This window comes from Ranitomeya variabilis, chromosome 1 (genome assembly GCF_051348905.1).
Source record: "Ranitomeya variabilis isolate aRanVar5 chromosome 1, aRanVar5.hap1, whole genome shotgun sequence".
Classification (NCBI taxonomy): Eukaryota; Metazoa; Chordata; class Amphibia; order Anura; family Dendrobatidae; genus Ranitomeya; species Ranitomeya variabilis.
The window spans coordinates 729267420-729283187 of record NC_135232.1 but is presented as its reverse complement, the minus strand read 5'-3'; the positions used below and the strand labels follow the sequence as shown (position 1 = coordinate 729283187).

The 15768-nt window shown below is 44.1% G+C and overlaps 2 protein-coding genes across 2 annotated transcripts in view; both read left to right on the top strand.

The window, feature by feature from the left end:
* Positions 1–3619: 3619 nt before the first annotated feature.
* On the top strand, positions 3620–9315 carry LOC143781799 (alpha-1-antitrypsin-like). Its single transcript, XM_077268643.1, has 6 exons — positions 3620–3680; positions 4968–5063; positions 6307–7046; positions 7329–7593; positions 7975–8122; positions 9076–9315. The coding sequence occupies exons 3-6, from the start codon at positions 6311–6313 to the stop codon at positions 9262–9264; spliced, it is 1338 nt and encodes a 445-aa protein (XP_077124758.1). The 5' UTR covers positions 3620–3680; positions 4968–5063; positions 6307–6310; the 3' UTR covers positions 9265–9315.
* A 3265-nt stretch (positions 9316–12580) lies between these two features.
* The window catches only part of LOC143764306 (alpha-1-antitrypsin-like), a 33099-nt gene continuing 29911 nt past the window's right edge, over positions 12581–15768 (top strand). Inside the window, exon 1 of the mRNA XM_077249779.1 lies at positions 12581–12797. The gene's annotated coding sequence lies outside the window, so the exon portion shown is untranslated. The remainder of the gene's footprint in view (positions 12798–15768) is intronic.

The following is a 15768-nucleotide window of genomic DNA, read 5'->3' as shown; positions in this document are numbered from 1 at the left end:
GAGGCTACACGCTTGGTACGTAGCTGCGGCAGGGGCGCATTGTTGGCTAAGACCGACATCGAGTCGGCGTTTCGGTTACTTCCCGTTCACCCGGATAGTGTTAGACTGTTGGGTTGTTATTGGGACCAGGGGTTTTATGTTGGCAGATGTTTTCCAATGGGCTGTTCGTTGTCTTGCGCTTACTTTGAGGCTTTCAGTTCTTTTCTGGAGTGGGTCGTTCGGGATGTGTCTGGTTTGGATTCAATCATCCATTATTTGGATGATTTTTTGTGCATCGGGCCTGCTCAGTCCGGTTGTTATGAAATAGCCTTACAGACAGTAATTTGGTTGGCTGAGCGGTTTGGCGTTCCGTTGGCGCCTGGTAAAACCGAAGGGCCCAGTACGTGTATTTCATTTCTGGGCATTGTCATTGATTCTGTTGCATGGGAATTTCGGTTACCTGAGGAGAAGGTGGTTGGTTTGAGATGCGAGGTGGCTCGAGCGCGTCGCTTGAAGAAGTTGCCCTTGCGGGAAGTTCAGTCCCTTCTCGGCAAAATTGAACTTTGCGTGCAGAATTATCCCAATGGGGAGGGTGTTTTCTCAGAGGCTGGTAGGTGCTACAGCAGGGGTCAAGGCCCCCCATCATTTCGTGCGCTTGTCTGGCGAGCACAAAGCTGATCTGGAAGTGTGGGATAGTTTCTTGGCACAGTACAATGGCCGATCGTTGCTGATGGAGGAGGTGGTGGGCAACTCTGACTTAGATTTATTCACGGATGCGTCGGGTGGGGTTGGTTTTGGTGCCTTTTTTGGCAGGCGGTGGTGTGCCTCCAGGTGGCCAGATGACTGGTTCGGTGCCGGCTTGGTTAAAAACGTGACTTTGTTGGAAATTTTTCCTATTTTGGTTGCCGTTTATTTGTGGAAGGAAGATTTGCGCAATCGCAGGGTGCGGTTTAATTGCAATAACATGGTGGTCGTCTGTGTTATTAACAGTTTGATGGCATCTTCCCCCCCGGTTGTTCTGGTTTTGCGTCAGTTGGTGTTGTTCTGCATGTCTATTAATGCGTATATTTCAGCGACTCATGTGCCCGGTGATGAGAACTCCATTGCTGACTCTTTGTCTCGGTTCCAGTGGGAGCGTTTCCGTGCTTTGGCTCCGGAGGCGGAGGAGAAGGGTCGGGACTGCCCGCAGGAACTCTGGAGCATGGTATCCGGGCTGCAGGACCTTTGATTCATGTGTCTTTGGCACCCAGCACACGGGCAGCGTACCGGTCGGTATGGAGTGATTGGGAGTCTTGGTTGATGTCTTGTGGGGCTGGTAATGTAGGTGATGATCACGTGGGGGCCCTGTTGTTGTGGTTGAGATGGGGTGCTGACGACGGGTGGTCGGCGTCAGAGGTAGAGAGAGTTCGGTCGGCTTTGGCTTTCGGTTTTCAGCTGAGAGGATTGCGGGATTTGACGAAGTTGTTTTTAGTAAAGCAGGCGGTGAAGGGTTTTAGAAGGAAGGTGGGAAGGGGGGATCAGAGGCGCCCGATTTTCTTTAGCTTGCTTGAAAGAGTTGGTGTGAAGCTCGGTGAGATTTGTACATCGGGCTTTGAGGTGGCACTTTTCCGTTTAGCATTTTCCATGGCATTCTTTGGTGCGTTGCGGGTCAGTGAGATCGTGTCTCCTAACGTGTACAGGCCAGGGGGGCTCTTGGCTAGGGACGTGGTACTTACTGAAAGTGGTTTGCAATTTTGGCTGCGTAGATCAAAGACGGACCAGGATGGTAGAGGTAAACATGTGGTTTTGGGCGCTGTTGTGGGATCGCTCATGTGTCCCGTCAGTTGCTGGCAGGTTTTCAATGGTTTTCAGCCGCCTAGGGATGGACCTTTGTTGTGTCACGACGATGGGTCCTTTTTGTCTAAGTTTCAGTTCGTGGCGGTACTTAAGAAGGCAGGGGGGAGATGGGTCTGGATGCCTCTTGTTTTGCGTCTCACTCCTTCCTCATTTGGGCCGCGACTGAGGCGGCTTTGGGAGGTTTAGCACCGGAGGTTGTGCGACGGATTGGGAGATGGGAGTCGGGGCGTTACAGGAGCTATGTTAGACCCTAAAGCTTGGGTGGGGTTTTTTACGTTGTTTTGTTTTGTGGTACAGTTGTGGAATTTAAGTTAAGTTAAGTTGTTTGTATTTTCAGGTTCCCATCCCCTCTTGGTCTGGATCGTCGGCCACTCGTAAGTGTATTGGGGCGCGAGACGTGCGGACGTTCGGCGTGACGGTCGTCAGCTCGGGTTTTCCAAAGAGGTGGCCGTGGTCAGGTGGTTGGGTTTTCGGGGATTGGGTTGGAAAGGGGTTATGCGGGAAGTGCATAACAGTGCTCGTTTGGACAGACCTCCGGATATTTTGGTCCTACATGTTGGAGGAAATGGTTTAGGGGTCCGCCCTTGTCGGGAGCTGATCCGGGATATCAAGCACGACCTTCTTAGGTTATGGGTGTCCTTTAAGGACTTGCTGGTAGTATGGTCGGATATTGTCCCGAGGAGGTGTTGGAGGCACGCCAGATCGGTGGATAAGGTTAATAAAGTTAGGATTAAGGTTAATCGGGCGGTTTCTAAGTTTGTGGTCAGGAATGGAGGTTTGTTTGTCCGTCACCTTGAACTTGAACAGGGTGGGGATGATTTTCTCTTGGATGATGGTGTTCACCTGAACGCTGTGGGCATCGATTTGTGGGCCCTGGGTTTGCAAAACGGTATTGAAAGGGCCATATCGGTGAAGTGTGGGGGGGTCTCGGGTATTTGAGGTGTGCAAATACCCTCGTCGTGGTGGTGGGAGGGGTCCTTGGAGTTGGTGATAAATTGGCCTGGGGGATCCGTCGGGGTACGGATCCTTGATTTGGTGTAAACTTTGGTTTCAGGTCTGGTGGTTCGGGGGGGGGGGATCTTGGCAATGGTGGGTCGGATCCCCAGGTTTGAAGTGGACACGGTTAACCCTTCGGGGTATTTGGTGCTCCCGAGCCTGGGTGGTTACGGCTGTGGGTAAATTTATGGAGTAATTTTATGGTATGTTTCTGTCCACTCTCTTTATGGTTGACCACCAGTTTGGAGCTTCAAGGACTCCTCCCTACGGTATTTTATTATTGTTGTACATTTATAATAAAGGCCCCTGTGGCCATTTATAATCCAAGTTCTGAGTCTGTCGTTATTTGGTGAGGGGTCATCCAGCAACAAATGCCGGAATTCAAAGTATAAAGGCGGCGTAATTCCTTCTAGGGATCAACCAATAGCAATGTCATGTACAAACAAGCAAAACAGGTAGCACAGAAGTAGCAGCGTCAGGTGTGTGGATACACAAAGTAACAGTAACTGTATGAGAAACTGGTGTCATTCAGCAGAGAGAGACTGGTAATTAAAGGAATACAGTCTGCTACATTCCTGCATGGCAATGGTTAATCACTTGATCAAGAGAATAAAGTGTAGTCTTGTATGTTCTAACAGGGTAATAGTTAACAGGATCACTTTATGCACTTGGACTTCAAGCAAATAAATGGTTGACCATATGAAAGTAGTGAAGAATAGAACACTAGGAGATTTGTATAAAGAGATGTGTGACCTTGATTACAGAGGCCAGGTTTTAACAGGAACAAGAATATTTGTGAAATGTTGGTAATTTGCTTGGAGGACGGTGTGGACGAGAACATGTAAACTGGACTGAGCTTGGAAATAATGGTAATTATAGAATGGAAGTCAGGGGAAGTCAGGAGAAGCTGAGATAAACATCTGGCCAGAGCCAAGTCAATTGAAGAAGCAGCAAAACTCCTGACAAACTTAAGCTAAACTGTGGAAAAACTTGAGCAAAATTCCCAAGCACTTGGTCTCTGTCACAGTAAGCCTTAAAACGTGATGACATCAGAGTAGTTCACCAGGTTACCTAAAAAAACTGGTGTGGACTACTGAAAAGGGAGGCGGCCATTGTCCTGCATGTGTCCCATGACAGTAGATTAACAGTTGGGAAGGAGTGAACTGCCAAAGAGGAACAATTGGAGGAACGCAGAGCTATTGAGATGGGTTTGGGACAGGTGAATATAAGAGTTTCATTTTCTTAATTTAGTCTTAGCATATTAGAATACTCACCCTCTTGAATTGAGGGAGGGAGAAAGGAATTCGCCTGCATGAAATTTCAGGAGATTGGCTCAACTTTAATAAGGACAAGTCCAAGGATGGTCCAGAATTTACACCATCCAGTTTAAAAGACCCAATTTCAGACCCTCTATCTGACGCTTCTGAATTTACATATACTGTGGCTCCAGAATAAGGAGTGGTAGCAAAGAGCGTCTCTCACACTGGAGCACCTGTCCTGTCCTACATTACAAAGAAAACCCATCAATGTGCCTAAGCATGGTGCATTATTTTGTTTCCCCTGTGGGGGCAGTGCAGGTAATTTAATCACTTGTTACTAGATTTTCTCATAGATTACAGCTGATAACTGGAGATCACTTTGGGCACTTTCTAATTTGCTTATTGTCTAAGAACCCTTCTAAAATTAGTGATTATCCACAGAAAAGAACCCTTTTAATGTATCTATGTGAGCTCCTAAAATATTTGTGACAATGTGCTTCTTCCCCAACCAAAGGCATTGCAGTATTCTGTACAAATCCCAAACAGTCTTGGTCCTTTTCAAAGTCGTCAGTGGAACAATATCAAACACTGAGCAACAATATGGGGCACATACCCATGAACTAACTCATACATCTGAACCCTTCATGTGAACAAAGATTACCTCATAGACTAGAAAGCCAGTGGAGATGTAATAAAGATGCTGGACTCATCCACTAGCTTAATTTAGAGCATTGTGTTGCTCATTTTAACCATATATCACTGAATCTCATGTCCACTTTGACCAAGAGAAGATTTGGATATTGGGAGGAAGCACATATTTAGCTTTATATTGACTAATATTGACTTTCAGACAAATGTGAACCTACATCCCGTAGTTAACGTGGTTAATGATTACAGAAAACTCAGCTTACGCTACGGGATGCATCCAATGTCCTATATAAAGTCACCTGTGAAGCTATAGACATATGCAAAGTCTGGAGGATCCAAAAAATTGTGAGTATGCCTCTTCAGACTTATATTTGGATGACTGTTTTTTTTTTCGTGTTCTCTTTCTTTATCATCCAATATAAAATGATTTGATATTATGCAATGACACAATTAAATTTCCATTTATTCTGAATTGTAAAATGTATCAAAAACATTTGCCAAACTGGATAGATTTTGTCATAGTTTTGCGATTTCTACTTTCTTTACTTTTCGAGGTGTAGTCTATTTATGATAGACAGGTTCCTCTAATGAGCTAAGGGTGCCCGAAGCAATCATTCTTCATCGGTCAGGAAGCTTTGCAGAAAATGTTCAGTTATTTTCCAGTGCCACCAATTAGCCATCTGTGGAATGCATGGAAATGTCTTGTCTTCCAAAAGTAGAGATGGCACCCAACACCATATATCCTACCCAGCTACTTTCATTTGAAGAATGGTTAAAGGGGTTGTCTTCAAAAACAAATTATCACCTATCCTTTAGATAACTAAAGGGAAAGCAACAGAACTGGATATTTGAAAATGGAGGTGCACGCCTCTTTGACTTGATCCAAATGTCATCACCATTAAACAAATATGGAGAGTGTGGTGGTACATCCAGTGCAAAGAACCTTTTGTTAGCATTAGCATGGGATAATAAAAAGTTAATTTCACTGAATGGGCCACCACACTCTCCATATTTATGCTTAGGATTGGTGATAAAATGTATTGGTTGGAACCAGCACCGATCAAAATGGAGAAGTCGCATTCCTGCTGGAATGGAGCGGTATTGTGCATTCTCTGCGCCATTTAATCCCTATTGGGCTATTGAGCACCGCTCTTGTCATTTTCCGGCAACCCAATGGAAAGTGAATGGAAAGGTGGTTGGGAAAGTGCAAGGCATCGTCATTCAAATGTGAGTAAAAGTGCCTAGTCAGGGATATAAATCCCCCGTTCTGCAATCAGTATGAGTCCCCACCAATCAATATTTATAGGTGGTAACATGTTTTTTTACCATGTAACCTCTTTAAGAGCATTGACAAGGAGATCAATAGTATAGAAATAGTGCAACTTAATTTCAAAATCCGCACCAAACCTGTCTAGTTTGTCTGGATATTCAGTCTCATTCGTTATAGGTGTTATTACAATCCAAAGCCAAGAAAGCTGAATATACTGATATATAACTTTGTGCTCAATATGAGGTCCTACATCAAGACATAAAGTCTATGTTATTATTAGTTTTTTACATCGAAAAATGTTTTTTCTTTTTCTTTCAGAGACATGAGGATCCTTTTGCTTTTGGGAGTAGCTCTACTTTGCACATTGGCCTTTGCTGATCATCATAAAGGAAAACATAAACATGACAAGGATGACCATTATGACAAAGATGACCATGACCACAAAGATGACCATGATCACAAAGACGACCATGATCACAAAGACGACCATCACAAGAAAGGGAGGCACCATGGCAAGAAGCACCACCATCACCATAACGAGTCCATGCCTTGCCACAAAATAGCTCAATACAATTCCAAATTCTCCTTTGACCTGTATCGGCAGGTGGCCCTGGATCATCCTTCTGAGAACATTGTCTTCTCCCCGGTCAGTATTTCTACTGCTTTTGCTTTCCTGTCACTTGGTGCAAAGGCTCAGACCCACTCACAGATCATTGAAGGAATCGGTTTCAACACTTCTGAGATCTCAGAACAAGAAATCCATGAAGGTTTCCACCATCTTCTGCATCTTCTGAATGATGTGGACAGGGAGCTGCAGCTCAGCGGTGGAAATGCGCTCTTCATCTCCCAGGAACACAAGATTCTTCAGACGTTCTTAGATCAGGCCAAGAAGCTCTACCACTCTGAGGCATTCTCTACTGATTTCAAGAACACTGAAGAAGCAAAAAATAAGATCAACAGCTACGTGGAGAAGAACACCCATGGCAAGATAGCCGACCTGCTGGACAGTGTAGATAAGGATGCCATTTTTGTCCTCATCAACTTCATTTATTTCAGAGGTAATCACTTAAAACACATAGCTCACCACACCTGGTAAAATTTGCCTCATTTTCCTGCAGTAGTGTTCTGAGGGTTAAATTGTTGGAGACATTTCTAAAACATCTAAAATGAGAGAGATGATGTGACCTGGCCTGGAGGTATCACTTGGATGTTGGGCTTGGCTTTCAGTCAAGTTCCATATTGGGAATAGTTTCTGCCATCCAATATCATCGCTCAGCTACTGATATTTCACACATTTCTGTGATATAATATTATGTTACTTTTTCTTCGTTTCTTTCTAGGAAAATGGGAAAAACCATTTGAGGAAGAATCGACCAAAGAGGGAGATTTTCACGTCAACAAGAACACAACTGTGAAGGTGCCGTTCATGAGCAGAACAGGGATGTACAAAGTGGCCTTCACCGATGAGGCCATCGTGGTCTCCATACCTTATAAAGGAGATGCCAATGCCTTATTCATTCTGCCAAATGAGGGGAAGTTGTCCGAAATAGAACAGAATTTTGATAAAGAAATAATTATCAAGTGGAAGAATTCAATGCAGAGGCGGTAAGGAGATATCTGTCCCTTTTCCTTTTTCATCATAGAGGCTACATTAGGTCTTACTCCAAAGCTGATGAAGAAGTTGTTGCCATAGTTAGTCATTAGAGGGGTTATGGAGGACAGTCTTCAGTCACCTGGTCATCCATTTAATGTATCAATTTGTTCACAGCCTCTTCCTTACTTTCAACTTCCTCTCATAATCACATCACGACTATAAGAATTTTTCTGGGGGATATATTGTACTTTATTATAGTCATGTAGGTGTGTCCCCCTATGACTTATAGATACATCTATGCCTAGCAAAATACATATCTCTACCCCTGGGAAACTGATCTCATCAGTGAGGGCGGCTGTGTATATAAGTTTGGTCATTTTCACTTTATACAGAGTGGTGGACTTATTCCTCCCCAAATTCTCCATCACCGGAAATCTCAACCTTAAAGAAACGTTAAACAAGATGGGAGTAGTAGACGTCTTCTCAGACATCGCTGATCTATCAGGTATCACCGGAGATGCCAACGTAAAGATTTCTAAGGTAAGTTTTATCTATTTATCTATTAAGGATGAGCAAATCAAATCAAAGTTGCTTTTAATTTTTCAAAATTTATAGATTCAAGCGATTATGAATTTTTGGGAATTGGATTTGCATAAATTATGCCATAGAGCTGCCACCAAGCTACCATTTTACTGGATTCAAAGGGATAAAAATCAATAAAATATCAAACTCACCTCGACCTGCGCCTATCCCTGCCTCTGCCGGTCCTCAGCTGGCTTCTTAAGGCGCCTACTCTTCCTATGGTATCCTCTACTTTGTTAGCGACTCCAGTTAGACTTTCATGCATATTCTGACGTCAAGATTTTTTCATATTTGGAGTGCTGCCTTTTTTGTCTTCTTGAGCTATCTGATATCTGTTAGAGATGAGCAAATTGATTGGATGCAAAGGAAATTTCTATAGAATTTTTGGTAATTCCCTGAACCTTGAAAATTCCAATAATATTTGATTTGCTAAAAAGGTAAACGCTATTTTATACATTGTAGAACATTACACCATCCAGACAGCAGCCGTGTGGACTTTCCCATCATACCTTGTAGCTATCACATCACATAGTATAACAACCAATCATTAAAGACTGTCATAACCTATATAAAAGCTGAGGCAGGGAATTCAGCAGCAGTATTATAAGGAATCTGAATAGTGAGAGTCATAAAACAAATGGTGTGTGACAGCTTGTACAATATAGCAGTGAAGAACATTAGATATAACTGATAAGGAGACAGATACGGGAGGCAGAGTGTCATACACGTCTTATAAGGGCAATAGGAGGCTGTGGAGTACTTCTGATTTTTTTCCCCATGAATCAAAATTCCTGTGAAAATTCTAATTTCAAAACATTTGTTAAAGTCTAATATCTATCTGTGGATTCAACTGAACTTTAAGGTCTCGATACCAAAAATATTAATACTCTTGTTTTTCTCCACCTCTGCAGGCCGTCCATAAAGCCGTGCTCAGTGTGGATGAGAGGGGAACAGAGGCGGCTGGCACTACAGCACTTGAAGCGATCCCCATGATGCTTCCTCCTCGTGTTCATTTTAACCATCCCTTTATTTTAACATTATATGACTATAAAACCAAAAGTATTCTCTTTGCCGGAAGAGTCTTCAATCCCCAGAAATGATTCTCTGCAAAACTTTTCAATAAAATGTTACATTTTATCCGCGTATTCATTTGTTTTATGTTAATGTAATATGTATCCAATCATCTGATACTCGTATGCCCGTAGAGATCACCGTATGGGCAAATGCTGCACCACCGATGACCCCAAGGGTGGGAACAGCTGTCACTTGTCACTTGCTCTATTTCCTGTCTAATAAAGACATTGGGGTAGAAAAGGGAAAGTAAAGAAGAACTGGAGGCAACAGAGTAGTAAGTCTGAGGGTAAAGGACTACTGGACAGCAGAGGTCACTAAATTAATAGAAATTGGTCCTCACATCCTTATTACCCCCCTGTCCCGGTCCGTGTGATTTTCTTGTGCTCCAGCCTGGCGTGCTCCCATCTAGTGAACGTCCTGGGTCTTTGCATTCCTATAAGACTTATAGTAACTCTTTTAGTTTTCTGGGCACAGGTCCAGTCCGCATTCATCAGGATGTCTCCTGCTTCCCTGTGGTTTCCAATCCCTGAGTAACCTTGCTACCTACCTGTCTGTGGTTACCAGTATCGTTACCCACTGTAGTTATAAGAAACTTTACAGTTGATGGAGGACCTCACCTACTTCCCTGCAGTTTCCAGTATCACTAACTACTTGCCTGCATTTGCCAGGATTTCTGTCTGTGTGTGGCTTCCATGGTATCGGACTTTCTTGTCACTTCAGAGTTTTGTCTGTGTATCCATGATGCTTCCTTTTAGTCTACATTCTTCATTAAATGTCTGTGGTCTTCAGTAACTCTACTACCTGTCCGAGGTCTTCAGTAACTGTACAACCTGTCCCAGGTCTTCAGTAACTCTACAACCTGTCCCACGTCTTCAGTAACTCTGCAATCTGCCTGAGGTCTTCAGTAACTCTACAACCTGTCCCAGGTCTTCAGTTACTCTGCAATCTGCCCGAGGTCTTCAGTAACTCCACAACCTGTCCCAGGTCTTCGGTAACTCTACAACCTATCCCACGTCTTCAGTAACTCTGCAATCTGCCTGAGGTCTTCAGTAACTCTACAACCTGTCCCAGGTCTTCAGTTACTCTGGAATCTGCCCGAGGTCTTCAGTAACTCTACAACCTGTCCCAGGTCTTCAGTAACTCTACAACCTGTCTCACGTCTTCAGTAACTCTGCAAGCTGCCCGAGGTCTTCAGTAACTATTCAACCTGTCCCAGGTCTTCAGTTACTCTGCAATCTGCCCGAGGTCTTCAGTAACTCTACAACCTGTCCCAGGTCTTCAGTAGCTCTACAACCTGTCCCACGTCTTCAGTAACTCTGCAATCTGCCTGAGGTCTTCAGTAACTCTTCAACCTGTCCCAGGTCTTCAGTTACTCTGCAATCTGCCCGAGGTCTTCAGTAACTCTACAACCTGTCCCAGGTCTTCAGTAACTCTACAACCTGTCCCACGTCTTCAGTAATTCTGCAATCTGCCTGAGGTCTTCAGTAACTCTACAACCTGTCCCAGGTCTTCAGTTACTCTGCAATCTGCCCGAGGTCTTCAGTAACTCTACAACCTGTCCCAGGTCTTCAGTAACTCTACAACCTGTCCCACGTCTTCAGTAACTCTGCAATCTGCCTGAGGTCTTCAGTAACTCTTCAACCTGTCCCAGGTCTTCAGTTACTCTGCAATCTGCCCGAGGTCTTCAGTAACTCTACAACCTGTCCCAGGTTTTCAGTAACTCTACAACCTGTCCCAGGTCTTTAGTAACTCTGCAATCTGCCTGAGGTCTTCAGTAACTCTTCAACCTGTCCCAGGTCTTCAGTAACTCTGCAATCTGCCCGAGGCCTTCAGTAACTCTACAACCTGTCCCACGTCTTCAGTAACTCTGCAATCTGCCTGAGGTCTTCAGTAACTCTACAACCTATCCCAGGTCTTGAGTAACTCTGCAATCTGCCAGAGGTCTTCAGTAATTCTACAACCTCTCCCAGGTCTTCAGTAACTCTGCAACCTGTCAGAGGTCTTCAGTAACTCTGCAATCTGCTTGAGGTCTTCAATAACTCTACAACCTGTCCCAGGTTTTCAGTAACTCTACAATCTGCCTGCAATCTGCAATCTGCCCGTGGTCTTCAGTAACTCTACAATCTGTCCCAGGTCTTCAGTAACTCTGCAACCTGTCCGAGGTCTTCAGTAACTCTACAACCTCTCCCAGGTCTTCAGTAACTCTACAACCTGTCCGAAGTCTTCAGGAACTCTGCAATCTGCCTGAGGTCTTCAGTAACTCTACAATCTGTCCAAGGTCTTCAGTAATTCTACAGTCTGCCCGAGGTCTTCAGTAACTCCACAACCTCTCCCAGGTCTTCAGTAACTCTACAACCTGTCTGAGGTCTTCAGTAACTCTGCAATCTGCTCGATGTCTTCAATAACTCTGCAACTTGTCCCAGGTTTTCAGTAACTCTACAATCTGCCTGAGGTCTTCAGTAACTCTGCAATCTGCCCATCATCTTCAGTAACTATACAACCTGTCCGAGGTCTTCAGTAACTCTGCAATCTGCCTGAATTGTTCAGTAACCAAATACACCAAATATTGGTGTCATTAAGATTTCTTTTTTATTCATTCATTTTGCTAGTTGATACAAATGAACACTTCTATTTTTCAAAACATTTTTACTTTGCAGCATTTTTTCCCCTTACACCTGCCTGAAACTCTTGCACAATGCTGTAAGGTTGAGCATAACACGACAAAATGTGTACTAAAGGTAAGTATTTTAGTAATTAAATTATTTTATGCAGGAGGTATATAGCTCCAGGGCTGGACTAGCCATCTAGCAATTCTGGCAAATGCCAGAAGGGCATGTCTGGTTTTGGGCTGCCTTGTCTGCTACGTTGTTAACAGAATCAGTGTTCTCAAGACACCCATACTGTTAACAGTTGTGATGGAGAACAAAGTCGCTGATTCTGTCACTTACCCCAGCAGGCCACAGGTATTATTAGAAATACTGGTCTTGTAGTAAGTCTTGCTTTTCTCCATCCAGGGTAATATTAGTAATCTATCCCATCTGTTCATGGGGATGGGGACAACATGGGCCTGTGTGATTCCAAATGCCAGGGCTGAATTTCAGTCCCAGTCTGTACCTGTATAGCTCCATGTGAATGATTAGTGATAAACATATAAAACTCAGTGCTAAACTTGCATAAGTGCTACGATCTCCAGCCTTCTACATCCATGATGTTCTCGCCCACCAGCCGCACCTGCAGGATGTAATAGAAGGACTCCAATGTTATAACATTTTAAAATTTGAATGACTCGCAGAAAAGTATTTTTGCCTTTTTCATGATATATCTCTGCATCTCTTGCCCCAGAAAATCTCCAATAAGGGAGGCACAGAGTTTGTTGTACGCTGACACAAGTCAAAACAAATAATTTCAATTGACTTTGGCACAGATGATCCCGCAGCGCACAGGTTACCAGTTAATGATTGGAGAATGACATTTTCACATTAGGATGAAGCCGTTGTCCTATATAAAGTCATCTGTGACACTGAAGCCACCTGCAAAGTCTGGAGGGACCAATAACTCTGTGAGTACAGAGATGGTTTATATAGATGCTTTTTACTCTTACCACATTGTTGAGTTTGAGAATTTTCTCATTTTTCTCTTTATATCCACCTATTATATCGTTGCATAGTTATATATAGTTACTAGTGTTGAGCGATACCTTCCGATATGCATTGGTATCGGTATCGGATAGTATCGGCCGATACCGGCAAAATATCGGATCTCACCGATACCGATACCCGATACCAATGCATTTCAATGGGACGCAAAGTATCGGAATGGTTCCCAGGGTCTGAAGGAGAGGAAACTCTCCTTCAGGCCCTGGGATCCATATTCATGTGTAAAATAAAGAATGAAAATAAAAAATATGGATATACTCACCTCTCCGGCGGCCCCTGGACTTTACCGCCGTAACTGGGAGCCTCCGTTCCTAAGAATGAGAGCGTGAAGGACCTGCGATGACGTCGCGGCTTGTGATTGGTCGCGTGAGCGGTCACATGAGCGCTCACGCGACCAATCAGAAGCCGTGACGTCATCGAAGGCCCTTCACGCGCTCATTCTTAGGAACGGAGGCTGCCGGTTACAGCGGTAAGATCCAGGGGCCGCCGGAGAGGTGAGTATATCCATATTTTTTATTTTAATTCTTTATTTTACACATGAATATGGTTCCGATACCGATTCCCGATATCACAAAAGTATCGGAACTTGGTATCGGAATTCCGATACCGCAAGTATCGGCCGATACCCGATACTTGCGGTATTGGAATGCTCAACACTAATAGTGACTTAAAAAAGTATTCATACCCCGTGAACTTTTCCCCTGTTTTTCACTTTATACACATGAACATAAATGCACTTTATTTATTTATTGTATGTGATACAAACACTAAGTAGCAAGTATTTGTGAGGTGTAAAGAAAAATTATACAACATTTAAAAAATATAAGGCTACTTTCACACTAGCGTTAACTGCAAACCGTCACAAATCGTCTTTTTGCCGAAAAAACGGATGCGTCAAAAAAAGTGAAAAACGTATACAATGCATACAGCATTTCGATGGATCCGTCGCAAATCCGCTAAATGTTTCCGTCAAAATACTGGATGCGTTGCATCCGTTGCATCCGTTTTTACCATTCGTTGCATCCGTTTTTACGACGGATCCATTTTTAAAATGGGAGGCTCCCAAATTTGATTGGCTACTGGAAAATATGGAAAACTATATAGTTACTGTTTTTACAGCCCATCTTTGAGGGTTTTAGTTTAGTGGCAGAGATGGAAGGTGTTCTTGTGAGGATTGCGAGTTTGGTTACTGACTAGTGTTGAGCGATACCGTCCGATACTTGAAAGTATCGGTATCGGAAAGTATCGGCCGATACCGGCAAAGTATCGGATCTAATCTGATACCGATACCCGATACCAATACAAGTCAATGGGACACCAAGTATCGGACGGTATCCTGTATGGTTCCCAGGGTCTGAAGGAGAGGAAACTCTCCTTCAGGCCCTGGGATCCATATCAATGTGTAAAAGAAAGAATTAAAATAAAAAATAGGGATATACTCACCTCTCCGACGCAGCCTGGACTTTACCGCCGTAACCGGGAGCCGTTGTACCTAAGATTGCGCGCTTGAAGGGCCTTAGATGAGGTCACGGCGCTCTGATTGGTCCGTAGCGGTTGCGTGACCGCTACGCGACCAATCACAAAGCAGTGACGTCACCTAAGGTCTTTCAAGCGCTTGAAATACCTTAGAAGACGTCCGCAGCTTCTGATTGGTCGCGTAGCGGTCGCGTGACCGCTACGCGACCAATCACAAAGCAGTGACGTCACCTAAGGTCTTTCAAGCGCTTGAAAGACCTTAGGTGACGTCACTGCTTTGTGATTGGTCCGTAGCGGTCACGCAACCGCTACGGACCAATCAGAGCGCCGTGACGTCATCTAAGGCCCTTCAAGCGCGCATTTTTAGGTACAACGGCTCCCGGTTATGGCGGTAAAGTCCAGGCTGCGTCGGAGAGGTGAGTATATCCCTATTTTTTATTTTAATTCTTTCTTTTACACATTGATATTAATCCCGATACCGATTCCCGATACCACAAAAGTATCGGATCTCGGTATCGGAATTCCGATACCCACAAGTATCGGCCGATACCCGATACTTGCGGTATCGGAATGCTCAACACTATTACTGACGTGATATTTGAGACGAATCGCCTGGATGTCATAGTGCGGGAGAAGGAGGCGGCAGCGGAAAGACGGAGGATGCTTCTGCAGGAACGGAGACGGAGAAGACTATGGAACCATCCGATAAATGAACTGCGGATGTCCCGGGGTGTCCAGTCCACTCTGTACCTGGAGTTGCGGCACAACCCACACAAATTCTACAATTACGTACGGATGAGGATGGAACATTTTGACTATTTGCTTGAAAAACTAGGGGATGTCATCCAAAGGCAGGACACAAGGATGAGGCTTGCCATCACACCGGCGGAGCGGCTGATGGTGACCCTGCGGTAAGCCTCTTTTTTTTATGTCATTGCTCATATTGAATGTCATATAACATACTGCAGAAAATACTGCGCTGACATATTGCGCACTATTTTCTGCAGCATGTAATTTTTATATTGTTTGCGGCCATTCCACTGCTTTTTTTTTAATATCATTGCTCATATTGAATGTCCTATAAGGGTATGTGTCCACGTTCAGGATTGCTTCAGGCTTTGGTCAGGATTTTATGCAAGTAAAATCCTGACCAAAACTGCACCTGAGGTCACTGGCAGGTCACCTGCGGTGTTCCTGCGTGTTTTGCTCATTGTAGCAACATGCTGCGTTTTGAAAAAACGCACCGCATGTGCGTTTTCGCGGCAAAAACGCATGCGTTTTTTAACGCATAGTGGAGTCGGGATTTCATGAAATCCCCTCCACTATGCTGTAACATCTGGACGCTGCGTTTTTGACGCTGCGGAAAAACACAGCGTCAAAAACTCAGCGTTTCCTGAA